The 22,889-nt window shown below is 42.1% G+C and overlaps 1 protein-coding gene across 3 annotated transcripts in view; it reads right to left on the bottom strand.

Annotated features, from left to right (window-relative positions):
- FSHR (follicle stimulating hormone receptor) overlaps positions 1-22,889 on the bottom strand; it is a 188,172-nt gene that overhangs the window by 18,036 nt on the left and 147,247 nt on the right. For all 3 annotated transcript variants that reach the window (XM_043468525.1, XM_043468526.1, XM_043468527.1), the window contains exons 5-8: positions 13,741-13,812; positions 12,454-12,531; positions 4,877-4,945; positions 4,688-4,762 (exon numbers count right to left, since the gene is read on the bottom strand). In XM_043468525.1, the coding sequence (XP_043324460.1) occupies positions 4,688-4,762; positions 4,877-4,945; positions 12,454-12,531; positions 13,741-13,812 (294 nt within the window). The remainder of the gene's footprint in view (positions 1-4,687; positions 4,763-4,876; positions 4,946-12,453; positions 12,532-13,740; positions 13,813-22,889) is intronic.

The following is a 22,889-nucleotide window of genomic DNA, read 5'->3' on the forward strand; positions in this document are numbered from 1 at the left end:
TTGAGTGAGTTCAGAATATCAGGTGAAAACTCAGATGACTGCTGATGTTCAAGGTCAAGACTCATGAGGGGGGAATCAGGATGCTAGACTGCTCTTGGAAACTCAGTGGAGCTTGTCTGTGTACCCCTGGCTTTCTCTGCATCTATTTCTCTTTGCAATGGAACATCTTATACTTGCACCCTCAGGTGTTCAGGGGCTCCCTGATTTTCACTCAGCTAAAATTTTTGCCTTCAGGAAAGGAGTTATGATTGGTTTGGGTGCCCTCCCCTTAATTCCCTTAGAATCCCTTGCATATATGTACTGGGGCAAAGCACCGAGACTGCTAGGAGGAAGATACACCACTGTTGGCTCTTGGAGGAGATGTGGAGACCAGGCCAAGCTTCCCAACTCCCAGCCTTGCTTCAGGGGCCGTGATTCTCAATGTGCTTTCTGGACCAGCAACATCAGCTTCGCCTGCAAAGTTATTAGAGATGCAGGTTCTCAGGCCCACCCCTGACCTGCTGAATCAAACCCACTGGAAGTGGGGATTAGCCATCTAGAGTTTTATAAGCATCCTGGGTGATTCTGATGCATGGTCAAATTTAGAACCATGGCTTAAGGGCATTTGAGGACCACTTACAGCTGAGGTGGCCCATTGCTGAGTTCCGCTCTGCAATTTGCCCTCATTTGAGTTGCCCAAGACTTGACTTTTCCCCTGGGCCTGCCTGCACCCGGTGACTGTTGATGAGGAGGATCAGTCTCTGGCCTTAATTCAGTCAACTCTGAAGGGCCATTCTAACTCCAGAGCTCCCCCTAGAATCAGCCGAAACTTCTGTTGCAAATGCAGTGTAGTTCACCTCTCTTAGCCTGATTCTGCTTCCATCAAGTACTCCCCACAGGCTCCAAGAACACTTTCCAGGAAGCCTTCTGCATGCAAATACCCACATCACTGTCTGATGTTCAGTGAGAGGAATCTGATTCAAGCCACAGTCACAGCCCTAGCCTGAGCTGCGTCTGTGGTGGGCTGCGCAGTCTACACTCACTTCTCCTACCCATGAACCCACAGCACCAGCATGGGCTTGTACTCTGCACACACACTAAACAAGTAGCCTTCAGGTCAGGGTTTACCTGGGATTGGCACATAAGGCTGGAAATGGAGGATAGACTAGGTCCTAGAGCCCCAGGTTAGCAGCCAGAGAGGCTGGGAAGACATCTGCAGACTAACCTGAAAGCCCCCAAAAAGGAGGTTCAATGTTAAGCTGACCAACCTTCTTGCCCCTAAGGGGAGGAGGAGGTGATCAGCAGTTAGAGACTGGGGTGTAGGCCAGGATCTTACACATATATCCTCATGCATTGACATGAGAAGGTATAGAAATGTATTATCCCTCTCTACCTTTTTGCGTGCTTGCTAAGTCGTTTCAGTAGTGTCCGACTCTGTGTGACCCCCATGGGCTACAGCCCACCAGGCTCCTCTGTGCATGGGATTCTCCAGGCCAGAATACTGAAGTGGTTGCCATGCCCTTCTCCAGGGGATCTTCCTGACCCAGGGATCATAAGAGACCCTGTGTCTCTTATGTCTCCTGCATTGGCAGGTGGTTTCCTTATGACTAGTGCCAGGCGGGAAGCCCCTCTACCTTTTAAGTCATGGCAAATGCTTCATAATTCCTTTGGATTTTCTGTAAATTTTACTCACTGTTTCTGTGGTAACAGTGTAGAAAATGGGCCTGTAACTTGAGGGCTCTGCAAAACTGCTGGTGATGATGTCATCCCTCTTCTTGCTGGCCCTCGTGGCAGGGCTGGTTGGGGGTCTGTGTTGGTGTTTTCCACTGGAGACCCTGGTCAGACACACTGTGCAGTGCCTCAGCCTGGGACCCACTTGTCAACATCAGGGGACATTCTTCTATGCTGTGTGTGTCTACCTTTTACTAGTCTTCTTGGGCTGGGGGCGGGCTCTGGTGTTTATAGTTATTTTTCCCCCTGTTTTAGTTCACAGTAAATTGAGGGTCCCTTTTAGATGTTCAGTTGGACCGATTGAAGTACTTTAGGTGACATGGTATGGTGGGAATGCATAGGATATGAGGCAGGAGACCTAGCTTCTGGTCCAGGCTCTGCCACTTACTGCAGCAGTGTGATGGTTAGCAGGTTACTTGCCATTTCTGGCTCTGGTTTCCTCAGCTGGGTGGTGAGCTAGACAAGATCCTGTCCAGCTCGAATGTTCTCAGTAGCAGACAGTAGTTAAGGCGCTGTGATGTCATAGTGTATCTGGTACAGGTCACATGTGGAAACCTACCCCATCACAGACATGCTCTGCCATAAAAGACAGGGGTGCTGGTTTAGGTATGTTCAAAACCTTTAGGACTGTTCACTAAGTGAAATTAACACTCTGTTGTTCTCCTGGTCAAAGACATCAAATACACTTTCTCTGTTTGTCTCCCAGGTACTCTGAGAATAAGAAACATCGACTAAGCATTACAAGTTTTGAGTGTGATAGTTGCTCAGTCGTGTCCAACTCTTTGTGACCCCATGGACTGTGTCCTGCCAGGCTCCTCTGTCCACATGATTCTCCAGGCAAGAATACTGGAGTGGTTTGCCATTCCCTCCTCCAGAGATCTTGCTGTCCCAGGGATCGAACCCACCTCTCCTGCACTGCAGGCAGATTCTTTACCAACTGAGCCACCAGGGAAGCCCTACAAGTTCTGAGGACTCTGTGTTTTGAAGCACAGGGACTGTATGCCTGGTGCTCCGCATTTGTTACCCCCAGGTCCTACTTGATGCTTCATAGCGTACATCATAGTTCAATATATTAAGTTGCATATTTAGTTCTGATATCTGACTCTCCTTCATACGAATATAAGCTTTCTGTGAGGAAGAACTTTTGTTTCTTGCACTATATGCAGTGCATAGCATAGGGCTGGTGCTTAAAAATCTATCTGTTCAATGAGTGAATATACATATGTTCACTCTCTCTATATATGTATACATACACACACACACCCTTATATATATATTATTATTAAGCTTCAAACAGTATTAGGACATGGATATTATTGTCCCTGTCATTGTTTTAGGTGAGGAAACTGAGGTTTAGAGAGGTGAGAGAACTGGTTTTAAACCTAGGTAGTCTTCTCTGGCATCTCTGCTTTAATTGTGCAAACATCCTTTCCTTTGTACATGCTGCCTTTCTGAAACCAGGCATTCTGGAATGATCTTTGAACTTATTCAAAGAGATAGAGTCCCACATAAAAGTTACAACAGATCCTTTATCATCATTAATAATCATTAATTGAGTTATTGCTCTACCACACAGGCTCTCATTCTAGAGATGCACAGGTTCCAACCTGAAGGAGAATGCAGTTGCCCCCAGGTGTCTGTGGGGAATTGATTCCAGGACCCACTGAAGACACCACAATCCACAGATGCTCAAGTCCCATGGCCCTGCCTTTCTTATCCACAGTTCTGCCTCAAGGATTCAACCAACTGCAGACAGTACATATTTATTGAAAAGTATCCATATGTAAGTGGACTCATGCAGTTCAAACCTGTGTTGTTCAAGGGTGAACTGGAAAGCTTTGTGGTGAAAATGAAAGTGATGTTGATAGTTGGTAGGCAGGTAAGTAAATAACCTATGTACTGACTGCCAAGTAAGAGGTACAAGCTAGTGGCTCTCAAGTGCCTGAACTGACCTCAGGATAGCTATGTAACAGTCATTCTGCAAACCTTTACGTCTGTTCACGTGTTTATCTGTTTCTTTGCTTACTATTTCTTCCTACATCTGACTTCTTCCTTCTGGATACCTTTCTTCTTCCTGTAATACATTTGTTCATAGATGTAGTGGGTCTTGCTTAGAACCTGGGGAAATACATTTTAAAGAAGCTCTTGCAGACCTGGGCCCTTCAGCCATGAGGGCTGTGGGAGTTGCAGGAGGAGGAATTCACTGTTAGCAGAGATTGTCAATGAAGAGCTGGGGGTTGGAGTGACCCATCTGGAAGGGAAGGGCAGGGGCAAATAAAAACAGAGGAAAGTCACTCTTGGTGGGAGAAATGAAGATGAGCAAGCAACAATAGAAGGAGAGGTGCTGATACAGTCCCATGAGGCACTGGTGGCACGTGAAGAGATCTGGAATTGAGGCAAAGAGGAGCCAAACATAAATGTGTGTATTTCTCACTGGTTTGAACAAAACTCCTGAACCCTGAGGGTGAAGATGGAGAACTGTGCTTTCCCTTTCAGGGAAGAGATGTATAGCAGAGTGGTTAAGAGTGTTCTAGGAGTCAGACCAGTTTGGTGTTACGTCTGTGCTCTAAAATTTCTGTGACCTTGGGCAAATTGACCCCTCCAGGGAAGCCAGTTTTCCCTTCTCTAAAATGGGACCAAATAGCTCCTACCACAGAGGTTATTATAAGGAGTAAATTAGAAAATGCCTCTTACATTTTTGAAACACTCTCTGGGACTTGGTAAGTGCTCATTAGATAGTTGTGTTATTGTTGTCACAGTGTTGATATTTAGAGTGTAGGTCAGCCCTAAATTGTCCTCTACACCTTTGCAGATGATGCAGATAAAATTTGATCTTAATTGCCAGCCCTGTCCTGTAAGCATCTCTGAATGGGAGACAGTTGACTGCTAACTTACAGACACTGATCTCTTGGACAAAGTTGACTGCTAACTTACAGACGCTGATCTCTTTCACTTGGAAGCGAGGGAGGCTACTCACAGAATGACCGGTCCGGAGGCTCCCTGGAAAACATCATTAGGCAGTTCTTCCAAATTACTGTTATCACTTAGATTCCTGGGGATGGAGTTGAGAAAAGAAGGAGGGAAACACAAAGCCACATAAACATCACTGTTGTTATAAGAGCCATTTCCCTCTAAATGGCCTGGAAGAATAGTTGGGGCTACTTACAGCTCATCGAGTTGGGTTCCATTGAATGCACAGTTGTGTATTTCTTGAATCCCATTTTTACTCAGCCATCTGAAATAAAAGACCCATTAAAAAACCAATAATGTCAGATGCAAACAGTACACGAGTTTCATAATTGGAAGCACTGGGGCAAGGTCAGACAGCACAGGTTAGTGGCATAAATAAAATACCACCCTAAGACTCAGGGGGCAGGGTGGAAGGGAGACTGATTTATCACTGTATAACCTTTTGTAATGCTGGAAGTTTGCATTATGTGCATGTATTACTTATTCAGAGAAATCAATGAAATTTAATTTTGAGAAGGCACACTTAGGCATAGCAGCCTGGATCCCATAAGGTGTTTGCACACATCATTCATGTGCAGAAATGATGCCATGGGAGGAGCAGACAAAGATCTTTCCCATCCTGAAGGACAGAAATAATACAGTTATTGAACAAGTGTCTGTAAGACAGAGAAAGAACATATTGTATCCCCTTTCTCTATCGCCTTAAGCCTCTCACTCATGCTCATTCACAGCAGCGGGCCTGGCTGTCATCAAAAAGTGATCTAATTAAACTGTCAGACAACCTGAACATCTCCCATGACCCATAGGGACCTGGCTATTGGAGTTTGTGGAGGTGGCTCTGGGTTAAGCCAGAAAGGAAGAGAAATCAATTATAGAGGCTGTGGGCTGTGACAGGGTGAGATGGTGTGAGCGGGTGAGGGAGGAGGCTCTGGGGGAGGTTAGATGGGATGGGGAATCATCATCCGGATTGTGCAAAGGTCAGTGAGCAGCTTTGCCTGGACAGGGGAGCCCAAGGACACCTTGGACTGACAACTCAGCACTGCTGTGCTCCTGTATGGATCTGAAAACAAAAACAGAAACCCAAGGTTGGGAGGGCTTAGCCCAAAGAGCCTCTGATCACTTGCTCTTGATTTGCCGTCAGGTCCTCTTCCTTGTCCAGCTCGGTGGGTTTGCAAATAGCACTGTTCCCGAAGCTGACCCAGGGACACTCCCATGGGTCCAGGATGTTGAGAGTTTCTGTTGCTGCAGTGGGGAGCCTGACAAGCTTAAAATCAGAGGAGGACACTGTGTGTTTTTCTTCCCCCTGAAAGCTAGTTAGCTGAAAATCCACACAGGAGCAATGCAGGTCTTTGAGAACATTAGCAACAGACTGGTAGACTCTGATGGCTAAGAAGTAGCTGTGCACCCCCAATCCTGCCTGCCCCACACCTTCCCAAGTGTGCCCAGCACATCCAGCCTTCCTGACGGATTCGTCAGCCTGTTGGCTGGGGGTGACAGTGCTGAAGCAGCTGTCCCTAACCGGTGGGAGGTGGAGCCTAGGAGGTGTGGACCAGACGAAGGAGTCAACAGCCTTTTCTATAAGGGGCCCAGGAATATATTTTAGGTTTTGTGGGCCAAGAGGCAAAATGAGAATATTGCATAGGTACTTTGTGTTAGTCCCTCAGTTGTGTCCGACTCTGTGTGACCCTATGGGCTGCAGTCCACCAGGCTCCTCTGTCCATGGGATTCTCCAGGCAAGAATACTGGAGTGGGTTGCCGTACCTTCCTCCAGGGACCTTCCAACCCGGGGATTGAACCCACATTGTCCTTTCCTGCATTGCAGGTGGATTCTTTACCATCTGAGCCACCAGGAAAGTCACGAGGTACTTTATATAAGTAATTAAAAAACAATTTCCATGAGATTTTTATTGACCAAAGTTAAAGTATAATAGTAATAATTGAGTACAATTTTTTTTGTAATATAGGTCTACTATTGAAAAGAATGGATTTTTTTTTCTTTTGTTTGGAGTAACATTTGCTTCATTTAGGTTCAGCTTTCATATTCCTTATCATCATAATCTTGACTTATAGAAACAAGTCCTATATCAGGGACTAGATTTGGCCCATGGGCTGTAATTCAGTTCAGTTCATTCACTCAGTCGTGTCTGACTCTCTGTGACCCCATGAATGGGAGCATGCCAGGCCACCCTGTCCATCACCAACTCCCGGAGTCCACCCAAACCCATGTCCATTGAGTCGGTGATGCCATCCAACCATCTCATCCTCTGTCGTCCCCTTCTCCTCCTGCCCTCAATCTTTCCCAGCATCAAGGTCTTTTCAAATGAGTCAGCTCTTCGCATCAGGTGGCCAAAGTATTGGAGTTTCAGCTTCAACATCAGTCCTTCCAATGAACACCCAGGACTGATCTCCTTTAGGATGGACTGGTTGGATCCCCTTGCAGTCCAAGGGACTCTCAAGAGTCTTCTCTAACACCACAGTTCAAAAGCATCAATTCTTTGGCACTCAGCTTTCTTTATAGTCCAACTCTCACATCCGTACATGACCACTGGAAAAACCATAGCCTTGACTAGACAGACTTTTGTTGACAAAGTAATGTCTCTGCTTTTTAATATGCTGCCTAGATTGGTCATAACTTTCCTTCCAAGGAGTAAACGTCTTTTAATTTCATGGCTGCAATCACCATCTGCAGTGATTTTGGAGCCCAGAAAAATAAAGTCAGCCACTGTTTCCACTGTTTCCCCATCTATTTGCCATAAAGTGATGGGACCGGATGCCATGATCTTAGTTTTCTGAATGTTGAGCTTTAAGCCGACTTTTTCACTCTCCTCTTTCACTTTTATCAAGAGGCTCTTTAGTTCTTCACTTTCTGCCATGAGGGTGGTGTCATCTGCATATCTGAAGTTATTGATATTTCTTCCAGCAATCTTGATACCAACTTGTGCTTCCTCCAGCCCAGCATTTCTCAAGATGTACTCTGCATATAGGTTAAATAAGCAGGGTGACAATATACAGCCTTGATGTACTCCTTTTCCTATTTGGAACCAGTCTGTTGTTCCATGTCCATTTCTAACTGCTACTTCCTGACCTGCATACAGGTTTCTCAAGAGGCAGGTCGGGTGGTCTGGTGTTCCTATCTCTTTCAGAATTTTCCACAGTTTATTGTGATCCACACAGTCAAAGGCTTTGGCATAGTCAATAAAGCAAAAATAGATGTTTTTCTGGAAATCTCTTGCTTTTTCAATGATCCGGCAGATGTTGGCAATTTGATCTCTGGTTCCCCTGCCTTTTCTAAAATCAGCTTGAACATCTGGAAGTTCATGGTTCATATATTGCTGAAGCCTGGCTTGGAGAATTTTAAGCATTACTTTACTAGCGTGTAAGATGAGTGCAATTGTGCGGTACTTTGAGCATTCTTTAGCATTGCCTTTGTTAGGGATTGGAATGAAAACTGACCTTTTCCAGTCCTGTGGCCACTGCTGAGCTTTCCAAATTTGCTGGCATATCGAGTGCAGCACTTTCACAGCATCATCTTTTAGGATTTGAAATAGCTCAACTGGAATTCCATCACCTCCACTAGCTTTGTTGGTGGTGATGCTTTCTAAGGCCCACTTGACTTCACATTCCAGGATGTCTGGCTCTAGGTGAGTGAACACACCATTGTGATTATCTGGGTCTTGAAGGTCTTTTTTGTACAGTTCTTCTGTGTATTCTTGCCACCTCTTCTTAATATCTTCTGCTTCTATTAGGTCCCTAGAATTTCTGTCCTTTATTGAGCCCATCTTTCCATGAAATGTTCCCTTGGTATCTCTAATTTTCTTGAAGAGACCTCTAGTCTTTCCCGTTCTATTGGGAAGTTCAGATGGAAATTGAAGAAAGTGGAGAAAACCACTAGACCATTCAGATATGACCTAAATCAAATCCCTTATGACTATACAGTGGAAGTGAGAAATAGATTTAAGGGACTAGATCTGGTAGACAGAGTGCCTGATGAACTATGAACGGAGGTTTGTGACATTGTACAGGATACAGGAATCAAGACCATCCCCAAGGGGGGAAAAAATGCAAAAAAAGCAAAGTGACTGACTGAGGAGGCCTTATAAACAGCTGTGAAAAGAAAGGAAGCCAAAAGCAAAGGAGAAAAGGAAAGATATACTCATTTGAATGCAAAGTTCCAAAGAATAACAAGGAGAGATAAGAAAGCCTTCCTCAGCGATCAATGCAAAGAAATAGAGGGCTGTAATTGGCTGACTCTTAATCCAGCAAAAGTGGTGAGCAAATCCATGTGAGTGCCACTTATCTTTCTTCTATAGGCTAGATAATTAATACTTTTTTCATGAATATAAATAGATGTGGCTATGTAACATGCAGACTAATTTAAGATAATTATTGTATTCAGAGTAGCCCTTTTTCTTTACAGATTTTCTTAATCAATAGATGCCATTGTATGTGGAGGAGGTAGCATTTTTTGATGTCAATAATGGATTATCACACAATAAACAAATTATGTCCAGAATTCCTGCCCAGGGGGTTATGTTAGGCAGTATTACTGTCAAACTATTACCAGAGAAGCTGGTATTTTTCAAGTACATGCCTAGTCTCTTAAGAGAGGTAGTGCTGGTTTTAAAACTAGCCTCATGATGATGGTGACAACAAATAGGGCAGAACGTCAGCTAAGGAATTACTGAATCATGGTTTTCCTTAGCCTTTTTTTGTCCTTTCCCCAGTATGTTCACTCACTGAAGGCTCAGGAAGCCCCAGAAGTAGTGTCTGTCCTCTTTTTAAAGAATGACGGTATGGGAGGCCCTGACCCACGAAAGCTCACTGAGGGGCAGGCAAGATGGAAGCCAGTTGAGGAAGGGAGGAAACGCACGTGGAGCAAGGCCATGGCTAGATACTTCCCTGTTCAGACTTTCTGGTTGTGTGGTCAGTGGAGAGATGGGGAAGGGTTCCAGGGCCTCCTTGTGGGTGGGCTTTTACTCTTCATTTCCCCCTGAGCCGCTAGCCAAGTGTCTGATAATCCTTCATTGTTGGACTATTTTAAAAATATATTTACTTATATATATATATATATATATATATATATATAGAAAAGGGGTTTAGGATTTTGAAAGATGCAAAGAGAGCTTTTGCCATCATCATTTTTTTTTCTTTCCCCCCAAGTACCCTTGGGTGTCCCTAGAGGCAGAAGGTGCCCCTATAGCCAGAAGTAGGGCCCAGACAAAGAACAACTGGAGACTTAAACTGTGGAGAGCGTGGACCTTCTCATTCTGTTATATATGGATTAAGGGCCATCGGAGGTTAAGGGGAAAAAAAGGAAAAAACTTTTCTCACAAATGTGAATTTGTCCTTTGGAGACATGTCTGAGAAGTGTTGATTCTTATGAAAACTGTCCTCACTAGGAAAGTAGGTTCTCAGCTCTGGTGATCCACACAGTATCCATGGACAGGAGTCAGTGAAGAGCAGCTATGATCTCTATTTTTTATTTTTTGTAGTCTTGGGTTTCTGAGATGGTATCCCAAGTTCTTATTTCCTTAAGTTCTTTTCCTCCCCTTGGGAAGAGTTAAGACTAGGTCGGTCAGGAGAGCTTGCTTTCTGTATGATGTTCTGGACAAAAAGGATGCATATCAATGTGCAAAACTGAGAATGTTATTAGTACACACCAGTTTTTAAAAAGTGAGATAACTGACATCTGACATTATATTAATTTTAGGTTCCCACTTATATGTTTTCTATAAAAATACTCAGTTCCCTGGTGGTCTGGTGGTTAGGACTTGATGCTTTCATTGCCCATGGTCCAGGTTCAGTCCCTGATTGGGGAACTGAGATCCCACAGGCCTTGGTGCAGCCAAAAAATAAAAATAAAAATAACTCTATTAATAAACTTGCCACATGAACTCATTTTGAATACATATATTTGAATCACAGTATTTAAAAACGACACATATGTTTAGAGCAACACTTAAAACAGTGCAAGCATCCAGGTAGTTCTGATTCCGTTGATCACTAAGCTCCTCCCTCCATTATATAAGCCAAGAATCCCTTTGCTGTCATACAGCAGGCCAGTGGTACTCAGATACTCACCATTTTCCAGAAGTTCCCTTTTACCTTTTTGTTTTAACCTTCTTGGCTTTGGAGATTCTGTTTCCTCTGCTCCTTATTTGCCAATGCTGTGGCTAAATTCCACTCATCTTTTAAGGTCCGTCTTCCACCCAACATCCCTTCTCAGCCGCCTTCCTTCTCTCACTTAACTCTTCCTCAACTCTCATTTAAAATTGCATTATTCCTTCTTTATGCTTAGAACAATTACTTTTATTTTGCACATATTTCCTACCGCTTATTTCTTTTGCCTTTCTTGTTCTATCATGTTTCTCACACCTCATCAACTCATTCCAACACACACACACACACACACAGATTCCAAATATCATGAGCAATATTAAATGGAAGGATTAGGTATTATCTACAATTTTTTCCTACTGCTGTGTACGCTGAATCCATGCCTTTGAATTTATATTTTCCTTCATATATCCTATTTCTTTGCTAGTTCCTTTCATATTTTTCTGTTGGTTTTCTGTAATAAATTTTTTGAGCTTCCCTTGTGGTTCAGCTGGTGAAGAATCCGCCTGCAATGAGGGAAGCCTGGGTTTGATCCCTGGGTTGGGGATAGCCCCTGAAGAAAGGAAAGGCTACCCACTCCAGTATTCTGGCCTGGAGAATTCCATGGACTGTATAGTCCATGGGGTCATGAAGAGTCGGACACAACTGAGTGATGTTCACTGTAATAAATGTACATCAAATACTGTGTTTAGCTTTATTCTTCAATATGTCCTCCTCTCTGCCTACTATTTCCCTCTGTTCCCTCCCCTTCTCTTTTGTTGTTGTTTTTGTTTGTTTTTCATATAGATGTGTCTCTGGATCATATTACTGCTTTGAAAAGAACCAATATTCTTTCTGGAGTAGAACTTGCTTTTTGTACATAACTGCATATTGAAACACATACGTATATTTTAAAGAAACACAGCAATTTGTGAAATGTAAAGAGAAAATACTTTTCTTACATATGTGATTGCAATTACCAGTCCCTCAAATGTCATTCTGTGCATTTAACTTCCAAGGATCCCATAAGCACTTGGGTAGCCTGAGTGCCCTATTTCCTGGCCATCTTGGGAAGTGGATAAACTGCCACACAGGCTGCTGGCACAAATGATTACAAGATAGTTCATTAACAATGTAGAGTGCATTTACAAACTTTCTCAAAAATCATAGAGAGTAGCTCAAGCTCATTAAAAAAGCATGATTGTTCTAAGCAAATGTGAAGTCATCTTATATGCCCAGTGTGGGGCTGAACAGGAGCTGCTTGGCATGGTTATGAGGGAATATCCATATCTTCCTGATTCAGATTCCTCCTTGGACTTTTTCTTTGGGCAACAAAAGCCTTGCCAGGCAATAACTAGCTTTATTGATGCATGAGTTATTCTGTCCCTCAGAACAGATGTTGCATCACAGGAGACCATCATTCAAAGAGCAATTTTAAACACTTGAATCGCACCACAGAATCATAAATTATTAACATGGCTCCATGCTGTGATTTGGAAATGTAAAGATGGGAAGTGAGAAAAAAACACAGACCCAGAGAGAAATTGGAATGGAGAAGTGCCAAAGTTACACCCCCTGCCCCCGCCACCCCACAAAAAAAGGAACATACCATTATGACAAAGAAAGCATTACGTGAAAACCCAAATGTTACTCCATTGGATTTTTTTCTTTACTTACACAATCATACTTTCAAAACTTAGCCCCATGAAAGAATTTCTTTCAACTGTGTGGATGTTTATATTATCTTGAATATCTCTAGAAGAAAGTACAGACAGATTAGGTGTTTATGTCAGCTCCACCCAGTGTCACCTCCCCACATGTAGTCTACTTGGCATGGTGTAGTCTTTAACTGAGGTAATGCTTGAATAATTATTGTTCTGAAGGATGAGGAGATCAATGTTTGGGAAATTGACGACATCTAATTTATCTCTAGTATACCAGTTCTTCTTAAAAGTGCAATTGCAGACATGCAGTCTGCAATTACAGACTGTTACATCTCTGAAAGTTTTCTAGGCTAATTCAACTGTGTGAGGTTTTAACATACTCATTTATTATCCTTGCCTCCCCAGTTGGTACCTGCTCAATTTGACAAAGTCACTTACGCTGACCTTTCATTTCTACCAGACCTCTCCATTCACCTTAGTTGGGCCTTCATCTTCCTCCATTTCAATCTCCTTCTTAAAGCTAGTTTTCTTCCTCTGACTTCTTTGAGTCACAGAAAAGTTTGACCATTGGTTTTCCTCTTCCTGACTGAAAGGATGAAGGAAATCTCATTTTTCTGTTTGTACTTCTCATCCTCTGAAGCTTCCCTGTTGAGTCTGATCTAACATTTAAATGTAAAAGGAGTAAACTGTCTGGGACAATTTGAGAAACTAGAGGGGATTCTCTATTTTTCTCTCTCCCTCCCTCTCTCCTTCCTTCCCTTAGCTCGTTACATCTCTTTCCTACCTCTTCCTTTTGGATCTGTCCAGATTCTTACAATTTCACTATTGAAGATAATCTTGCTATTGTATGTTGCCTTTTCTATTGCTCTTTCAAAGTAGATACCTTGGGAAAAGGTAAATACATTGTCATTAACACTTTAGTCAGGTGATTTCTTTATGCCTAGGGCAGCCTGGGCATTCTGGAAGGAGGAGGGGAGGCTGGTGGAAGACAAGGGGAGTTAACAGGAGGGAGGCGTGAAGAGCCCTCAATAGTGAAGAAAGGAGAGACTTCCTGATTTGCTGCAAGATGGCTCTGTTGACAACTGTCTGACTGAGATGCCTGCTGACTCACCCTGCTGACTAAGCTGAGATTAGCTGGTCTTCAGGTAAAGCCAGGATGTTTGCTGTTTACTTTCCTACCCCTGCTCACCCAGAGCAACACATCTGGAGGATGTAGACTACACAATGCTTATTACAGGCCCAGAGGCTGTTGGGCAGAACAGCTATGAGTAAAGAGTTGATGACTGCTCTTCAAACTTACAGTAAAACTTTTTGGAGAGACTGAATCTTGTGAACATCTGGCAAGCACTTAATCCCTGTGTTGGATATTAACCTAGAGAGAGACAAAATAAGAGTGAGTGAAAAAAGAAGCTGGCTGTTTTAACAATTGCCACCGTCTAGGCTTTCCAAATACAAAATATCCATATTGAGCTTTCAGAAAAACTACCAGAAAATCCCATAATACACATGAATCATGGTTATGTTTTCTATTTTAAGGCTCTAATCAGAGTTTAGGAAGCTGCTGATACCTTAGAGAAAAGAAACTTACACTCAGACACAAAAATGAACACAGTGCACACCTTTGCTAAAAAGAAGAAATCAACATAATCCAAAAGTAATTTGCAACTGGACAACAGAATTTTCCTAAATGATCCCCTACTTCCAACCTCTACATACTCTTTGAAGAATTGCCTCTTCTCCTCTCCAAATGATTCTGTCAATATTAGGGCATGAATTCCATACCCTTTGACCTCAGAGGAAGCATGTGGGCCCATCAAACTCTCTCCTGGGAAGAAGTTGGTTAGAGCAGAGTCCACTGATGCCATCATGCTCATGAGATAGTCCCTACATTTCTAGAGCTGAGATTTCCAGAGCTATTTTGGATCCTTCCCAAGGCTTTCATGTCTTGGCCTGGGTTCCCCAGGAAGCTAAGCCTGAGATAAAGACTGCCTTATAGATAGTATATTTGATAATATGACTTCAGTGAGTTGGGACAGGGGAAATGAAACAGAGATGCAGGAAAAATAATCAATATGAGTTGAGTTGGCCAGCACTACTGGTGACTGGTCTTTAATGCAAAGGACTTGACATAGGATATTTTCAAAATGGGTATGAAAACTGTTGCTGTGAATGAGGGAGAAAGGGAAGCATTTATTCACAGAGTACTATTTCCTATTGGTTGACGGCATCCGCATGATATTAACTCTCCACTCTGACTTGTATACTTGTGGGTGCCCAGAGACTTCCCTCTGGGTATCTCTTACATTGGTGTAGAAGCTGCCCTGGGACTAGAAATGAGAGGAACACAAGGTCAGAAGTAGCTGTTGTCCAGCTGAAATTAAGCTGGTTGAAATCTCAGTGGAACTGGCTTCTACAGCAGTGGTGAAGAAGATTTTCAATTGACAATGAGAGTTGTCTGGCATACTGTTTTTCAGCATTTCTCAGGCTCCTGTGAGATACTCAAAATCCTTCCAGTACCTTGCCACTCCCATTTCCATTTTCTCTGTGTGTCTTGCCTACATTTTGTCTTTTTGCTGGCAAGATAAAGAACCTTCACCAGTACGCTCATCATGGTGAAAGAGAGTGTGTGTCTGGGGTTTGTGATTCTAGAGTAGGCTTTGGTGTCCTGCTCTTTGCTTCTGTATTCAGAGAGCCCATAAATTCTGCCTACGGATTCTCTGTGATGGTTCCCAGATGTTTTGCTCCTGCTTGGTTCTCAGTGATCCACGCAGAACACATCTTCATCAGTTCTTCTTTTGATTATTTTGACAGCCTTTGAGATGGGCTCCCTTTGTTTGTAATTTGTGGAAAAGGGCCATTACCATGGTTTTATTAAGACTTCATTGTGTTATTTACTTTAAATTTTTTTCTCACTGAAAAATAAACTGTTTCGTGTAGAGACCTGAGTTAACCCAAGGATATACAACTGTCTAACGGCCAGCACACTCAAGATAAAACCCAGTGCCACCACCCTTCAAATTATGCTGTGTTGCCCCTTTGTACAATAGTTACCTCTCCTTTTACTTCCTATTCCTACCAGCCACTGATTAGTTTCTATTTATATAATTTTGCCATTTCCAAAATGTCATGTCAGCGCAACCATGTTATGGAACTTCTTTCATACAGCATAAGGCATTTGAGATTCTTCCATGTTATTGTATGTATTGGTAGTTCACTGTTCTTTATTGCTGATTAGTCTTCCTTTAAATGGGTATATCATCATTTGTTCATTCATTGGTAAAAGAACACCTAGGTTGTTTCCAGGTTTTGTGATTATAAAAAAAATACTGCTTTAAACATTTGTGTATTTTGTGTGTGTGTGTTTGCATGAGAGAGACCCATACTGACAGAGAGCGAGAAAGAGAGACCATTTCTACTCTCCTTGGGTAAATATCTATGAGTGGGATTACTAGGTCGATGGTGAGTGTATGTTTAACTGTATTAGAAACTGCCAAACTGTTTCGCAAAGTGGCTGTACCATTTCGTATTCCAGTTAGCAATATATGAGAATTCTAGTGGCTCTATATCCTTTGGTTTTTTAAAAAGGTATATTCTTTGAATATAAAAATAATATATATTTATTGTGAGACTTATGGAAACATCTACAGAGGACAGTAAAAAATCACCTCTAGATTCACTACCCAGAGATAGCTTCTGTTATCATTTGGAGTCTGAAATTTCTAACCAAAACAAATAGCTTTCATGATTGCTCTCCATCACCTCTGAGATTCTACTCAGAGAAATACCAACAGAAACATTGCCATAACTAAATATCTGCTAGCTTGACATACTCCTATTCTACATTTGTTATTTAATCATATCCAGCCTTCTACTATTTTTAGATCACTTCCCATGGGTCTATGGAGTATTTTTTAATGAGACATCAAAGCAAAGACTACACCTAATATTCTTTGACAATATATACTATGTGCAGATTGGGAATACAGTATGTGCTCATAAAAGACTAGGTTAATTGGTTGATATTTCTAAAACATTTCTTGCTTCTGTCACCAGAATTTATTAAAACCCTTATTCAGTTAATTTGCTTGTCAGGTATCATGGCTACTTGCAGTAATTCATATTAAAGAGGGGAAGGGAGCTCTGGAGGACAGGAATCAGGAGAGTGGACATGTTAAGAACTTGACACAAGCCATTTCATCTTTCCAGACTGGAAAGGACACGGAATGTGTGAATTTCAAGGTAGACATTATATCAGACACTGCTTTACTCTGCTTCGCATTCTTTTGTTCCATCTTTTACTCTAGTGGTTACCATAGCAGCCAGCTACATACAGATTTAACTTAGCAGACACTGGCCTCAGTTATACTGGGTCAGTCTCATTTTCTTCCCTAGGCTTCTCTACCATCTCTGAGTGGGACACTTGTAAGAATCTGCTCAACTATTCTGAGGCAGGGGGCAGACTGGGAAGTACTAGGAGGTTGCCGTCTCATAGGGCAACTCTTCTAGTGGTGAACTCTTCCATCCCTTGGGTGAACAGTTCTGAATATATTCTAAAGGACGCCTTAGATGGACTCTAGCATAATTAGGCCTTGGTTTCCTGGTGGCAGTCAGCTGATAAGATATTTCTGAGTTAGCTTCCCTCATTCCTTCTTTTATTCTTCTTAGTCATCTAACCCCTCTCCTCCAGTTTGAATGTAAAAGAAACTGCTTATTTGTTGAGTCCTTGTTGAGACATAGTTTGGATCACCTAGACTAAGAGAGATTCTAACTTGTACCAAGTTTCACATTTTCATGGACTCACTGATGGTTCTCATCTGTCTTTACTCCAAATTTGTCTCCAGTTGCAGCCCAGTTTGTTTCTCTTCCTTCTCTTACAGTAAAGTTTCTAGAAAGGGTTGTCTGTGAAGGCTGTCTTCATTTTCTATGTTCTATTCCTCTTCAGCTTGTTGAGGATGCTCCAATTTTTTTTCATGCCGTATCTCTCCACTGAATCTACTTTTGTCATGTCCCATGTCTACCAACCCGTAAACAATAAATCTAATGGTCACTTTAAATTCTCATTTTTTTTTATGCCTTTCAGAATTCAGTACTCTCTGCCAGTCTCTCTCTTTTATTAGTTTCTGTCCAGTTGAACTTTTCTATTATTCCACATCTTTGTTACTCCCTTTAAATGTTTTTTGTTGTTGATGCCCCCTCTATCTGTGGGCTTTCCTGGTGGCTCAGATGATAAAAAATCAGCCTGCAATGAGGGAGACCTGGGTTCAATCCCTGGGTTGGGAAGATCCCCTGGAGAAAGTCATGGCAACCCACTCCAGTATTCTTGCCTGCAGAATCCCCATGGACAGAGTAGCTTGGTGGGCTACAGTCCATGAGGTTGCAAAGAGTTGGACATGATGGAGCAATTAAATACATGGCACATTGCCTCTATCTGTACCCTGAGCCTTCTGCCCTTTTTTTCTCATTTTGCTGGGAAGGTCTCATTTCCCATGGCTTCAAGTAGTGTTGATATGATGACCACCCCTAGATTTGTAGTTGACTTCTGACCTCTCCAGTCTATCCCTAAAGTTTACTGCACATATCCTGTTCTGGACGTCTCATTGGCATAGTGAACTAAACTAGTTCCCCTGCTATTACCTTCACAAAGCTGCTCTTTCTCAGTTCTTCCTCATAAATAGCACTCCCATCTATCAACTGTTTGTTAGAAATGTGACATTAAACTTGGCTTCTTCACCCTCATCCCCCAGAATTCAGTTTATCTCGAAGTCCTTTTAGATTCCATTTCCAAAATATTTCTTGATTCCATACAATTTCTTCCATCTCTATCAACACCATTCTAGAACAAACCACCATCATCTTTCAAGATTTCTGTCATAGTCTAGTGCTTTCCAGACATTTAATCCTGTCCTCTTCAAACCCATTCTCCATTCAGCACAGAGCATTCATTTTAAAAATGTAAATCAGATGGCATTAGTTCTCTGCTTTTCTTTAGTTATTTCTCATAGTAAAATTTTTACTGCCTACTTTTGCACCCTCATTTGATGTCATTTCCCCAATTCACTTCAGCACCACTCCTTTTCTTCAATTTTTCAGATACACTAAGTTCCTCCCTGTTTCCAGGCATTTGCTCATGCTCTATCTGGAAGGCTTACCATTCATGCCTTACCTGGCCAACCTCAACTCATCCTTCAGTGTTCAGTTACAAATGTCATTTTCTGAGAGAAGAGCTCCCTGATTGCCAAGCTAACTTAAGGTTTTTGATTTTTCCCAGTATAATCATATTCTTTATAGCAATTTCCCCTTACTACCACTCATCAAAATTCTCAACTGTATATGATTTTGTGTTTATGTTCTATTCAACGTCTGTGTCTCCCACCAGATTGAACATCTTCAACATCCTTCTGATGACAGAAATCATGTTTTTTCTTGAAAACTCAATGTCGACACAGTGGATGACACATGTCAAGTGCTTGTGTATATACCAGACCAGGCAATGTCTTATGTGTTGTCAGAGATGAACACAAAAAAGGAATCACTCACTAGCTATGTTTATCACACCTAATGGATTTAACATTAGGTTAAATTATCCATTACCTGGCTCTCTCTTAGTAAATGAGTAAGAATTTTATATAATTGAAGGAGAAAAAGATTTCTTATTATCAACAAGAGTACATTATTTGATATCAATAATATGCACTCCCAAAGTCACTATACTTATGGGACATCTATAAATGTCTGTAGATGCACATTGAAATCTTTGGTCTTTATAGAAAACACACAGCAAAAACGGCTAAGATTATTCCAGTAGTTTTGAGTTTTAGACACTTAAAAAGATCTAGTGACTATCTAGTGAGATGGATTATTGGTGATAACTCTATAGCTGAAACTCTTCATAACCCCAACATAACTCAGGAAATGGAGTTTGGATGAACACTTACTTTTCAATTCATTTTTCCCCTTTGATCAATAAATTCATGTCTGATGGAGCCTGGAAGTGGGTAATCAGCTAGGAGCTCTATGTCTCAATGGGTTTGCTTTGGTCAAATGACTGTTTGCTGTGAAATTATTTTGATTCACTCAACCGCAGTTAATCTTCAAAAACTGGTAAAGGTCTGAGGGTAAAATGTCAGCAAATTTAAGTTCTGCAAATGGATCTTCTAAAGCAAGGTAACTGCTTATAGTCCTCCCTTCTCAACAGCCGGCTTTACATTCTGAACTGGTGTTAACACCTTTCATGCCTGACTGTCCCCCATATTGAGGTTACAGTGATGAAAATGGATCCTTCTATTGTCAGGATGAACTTAGTGAGGTCCCTTCAGTTGATGGGAACCAATTCCACTATATCATGCCATCTCACTAAATAATATATTTGCTTCCAAGAACAATTGACCCCATAGTTCTAAGGCTTATTGTACTGAACGTCATTAGTGCTTTCATGAACCTTCAACAGTGCCAGTGTGTATTTTTTCTTAAATTTTCAGTGCTTTGGGCTCACTTGTCTTGCTTTGGGCTATACAGCTTCCTTCCATACAATGTCCATCCTATCCAAAAGAGGATGCCAAAGACCATACCCTTGTTTTCAGGGAGTGTGTAGGTGGATTGAGTTAAGGTTAGTATAGAGGAAATACTCAGATGGGTCTAGTGCTAAGGTGTATGCTGTTGATGGTGAGTGTGTTAAGACTCAGGGAAGGGGACAGCAATGTGAGATGGATTACTCATGGAGGAGCTCTTGCAGGAAGGAGAGGAAATCAGATTTTAAGAGAATATAGAGCTTATTGGCCTGAACTAGGGAAATGAGTGTGTATAGCTTAAACCACAAGAGGGGTTTGAGAGATGGGGCACAGAGGAGAATGGAATGGGAAGGGAAGGGAAAGAGGAGGCAATATGTCAACAACTTTTAAAACTAGATAGAGAACCATGGATTTGAATACTAAGAGATTAGAAACCACTGTTAGGTGCTAAAACAGGAAGTAAGAAGACTCGGGGGCTCACTGAGCAGGGGATGCCCATATTTTCACTACCCTATAACCCCATCTTCACAGTAGTAGTCAGGACAAACCAATGGGTAGGTATTGAGAATCTACTACATAACCCACTGAACTGAAAACTGTCAGAAGAACAAGACATCACTCTTCATCACACGTTCTAGCCAAGAATGCAATTTTTTCTATTCCACCCAAAATCCACCATGGCAGGGAATGATCAATTCTGGGACTGTGTGAACCAGTTTTCTTTTAGTTTGTGAACTGAGGCAGAAGCAGAGTTCATACCATGACCTTAATGGCCTCTTGAGATATTTTAAAGAAAGCTGAGCACCAAAGAATTGATGTGTTTGAACTGTGGTGTTGGAGAAGACTCTTGAGAGTCCCTTGGACTGCAAGGAGATCCAACTAGTCCATCCTAAAGGAAATCTGTCCTGAATGTTCATTGGGAGGACTAATGTTGAAGCTGAAACTCCAATATTTTTGCCACTTGATGTGAAGAGTTGACTCATTTGAAAAGACCCTGATGCTGGGAAAGATTGAAAGCAAGAGGAGAAGGGGATGACAGAAGATGAGATGGTTGAATGGCATCACTGACTCAATGGAGATGAGTTTGGGTAAACTCCAGGAGTTGGTGATGGACAGGGAGGCCTGGTGTGCTGCAATCCATGGGGTTGCAAAGAGTCAGACACGACTGAGCAGCTGAACTGACTGATATTTTAGGCAAATTTGATACAAGAATGGGATGCTGTTAATTGTGCGTCTAGGTTAGGGGGTTATTATTTTTGCCAAAGCATGTTTCCTAGAAGCCGAGACTGAGGGTTTGAACTTGAATTCCTTTTCTCATCTTCTGATTGGTTTACCATGATGTATTTGTTTGCACCTAATTTAAGACTGTTTCTTCCTTATTGTTTTTACATTGTAAAGTACATTTTTCTGTCTCTTAGATAAAATGTACTTTTTCCTCCTGACCACTCTGGGAGAAGTTAGTTATCCACTGATTCATAAGAAGGAGAGGAGTGTACTGCAGTTAATTAATAAAAGAGAAGACTCCTTACCTTTTCAGGCTCACTGATACTGAAATTTCTATTAACTGTAGGTCCTTATTGACTGAGAGTTTGTGTTTCTCTATACACCATTAGAAAAGATGCTAACATGTACTTTCCAAATCATTAAATAAAGATTTGATTAAGTATAGAATCACATAAACTTGGAGTTAGGTGGGAGTGTGTGTAATAAGCTGTAGTTCAATGAAAAGGGCATTAGCCTTAAGACTAGGAACCCTGGATTTAAGTGCTTTCTCTCTCACAAGCTGGATGGTGTTAAGCAGTTCATTTACTTTTTCAGAGCCTCAGTTTCTCCTTCTGTAAAATGATCTTGTATACGCCATTTACCTGAGACAGTAGGAGAGCCTGTTTTCTTGTCTCTCCAGTCTCATGCTTTCAAAGCTGGAAATATTTAACTCCTATTCAGCTCAAACTGGCCTTGGTCTCCATGGAAACCAGACTCTGTAGCAATCGGTGGGAATTTAATAAGCCCCAAAGCAGGGTTCTGAAGATCTCAGCCTTATTATCCTGGCTGCAGATTCTGTGTGTGTGTGTGTGCGCGCGTACTTTAAGATTTATTTATCATTGATTTTTATTTTTTGGCTGTGCTGGTCTTTGTGGCTGTGTGAGGGCTTTCTCTAGTTGCAGCGAATGGGGGGCTGCTCTCTAGTTGCAGTGTGCGGGCTTCTCATTGTGGTGACTTCTCTTTTTATAGAGGATGGGCTCTAGGTGCACAGGATTCAGTAGTTTTTGGCTCCTGGGCTCTAGAATGCTGGCTCAGTAGTTGTGGTCCATGGGCTTCGTTGCTCCATGGCGTGTGGAATCTTCCTGTCCCCAGCATTGACAGGTGGATTCTTAACCACTAGACCACCAGGGAAGGCCAGATTCTGTTTTTGTTTTTTTAAATTTATTTATTTTTTGCTGTGCTGAGTCTTCATTGCTTTGCATGGACTTTCTCTAGTTGCAGTGAGCAAGGGCTACTCTCTGGTTTGGTGCCTGGGTTTCTCATTACCGTGGGTTCTCTTGTTGCAGAGCACAGGCTCTAGAGTGTGGTTTTCAGTAGTTGTGGCACATAGGCTCAGTAGTTGCAATGTATGGGCTTAGCTGCTCCTTGGCATGTGAAATCTTTCCAGACCACGGATTGAACCTGTGTCCCCTGCAATGGCAGGTGGATTCTTATCCACTGTGCCACCAGGGAGGTCCTGGATTCTGTTTTGACCTAATATTCTGGCTTAGCAATTGGGCTCTGGTCCTATTCTCAGATGGGAAGTGTAGCATAGCTTCAGACTAGCAGCTCTGATGCTAGAGGGGCACGTGTGCTAAGTAACTCCAGTCATGTCCAACTCCTTGTGACCCCCATGGACTGTAGCCCCTCAGCTCCTCTGTCCATTGCATTCTTCAGGCAAGAATGCTGGAGACTGGAG

The sequence above is a fragment of the Cervus canadensis genome, chromosome 5 (genome assembly GCF_019320065.1).
Source record: "Cervus canadensis isolate Bull #8, Minnesota chromosome 5, ASM1932006v1, whole genome shotgun sequence".
Taxonomy (NCBI): Eukaryota; Metazoa; Chordata; class Mammalia; order Artiodactyla; family Cervidae; genus Cervus; species Cervus canadensis.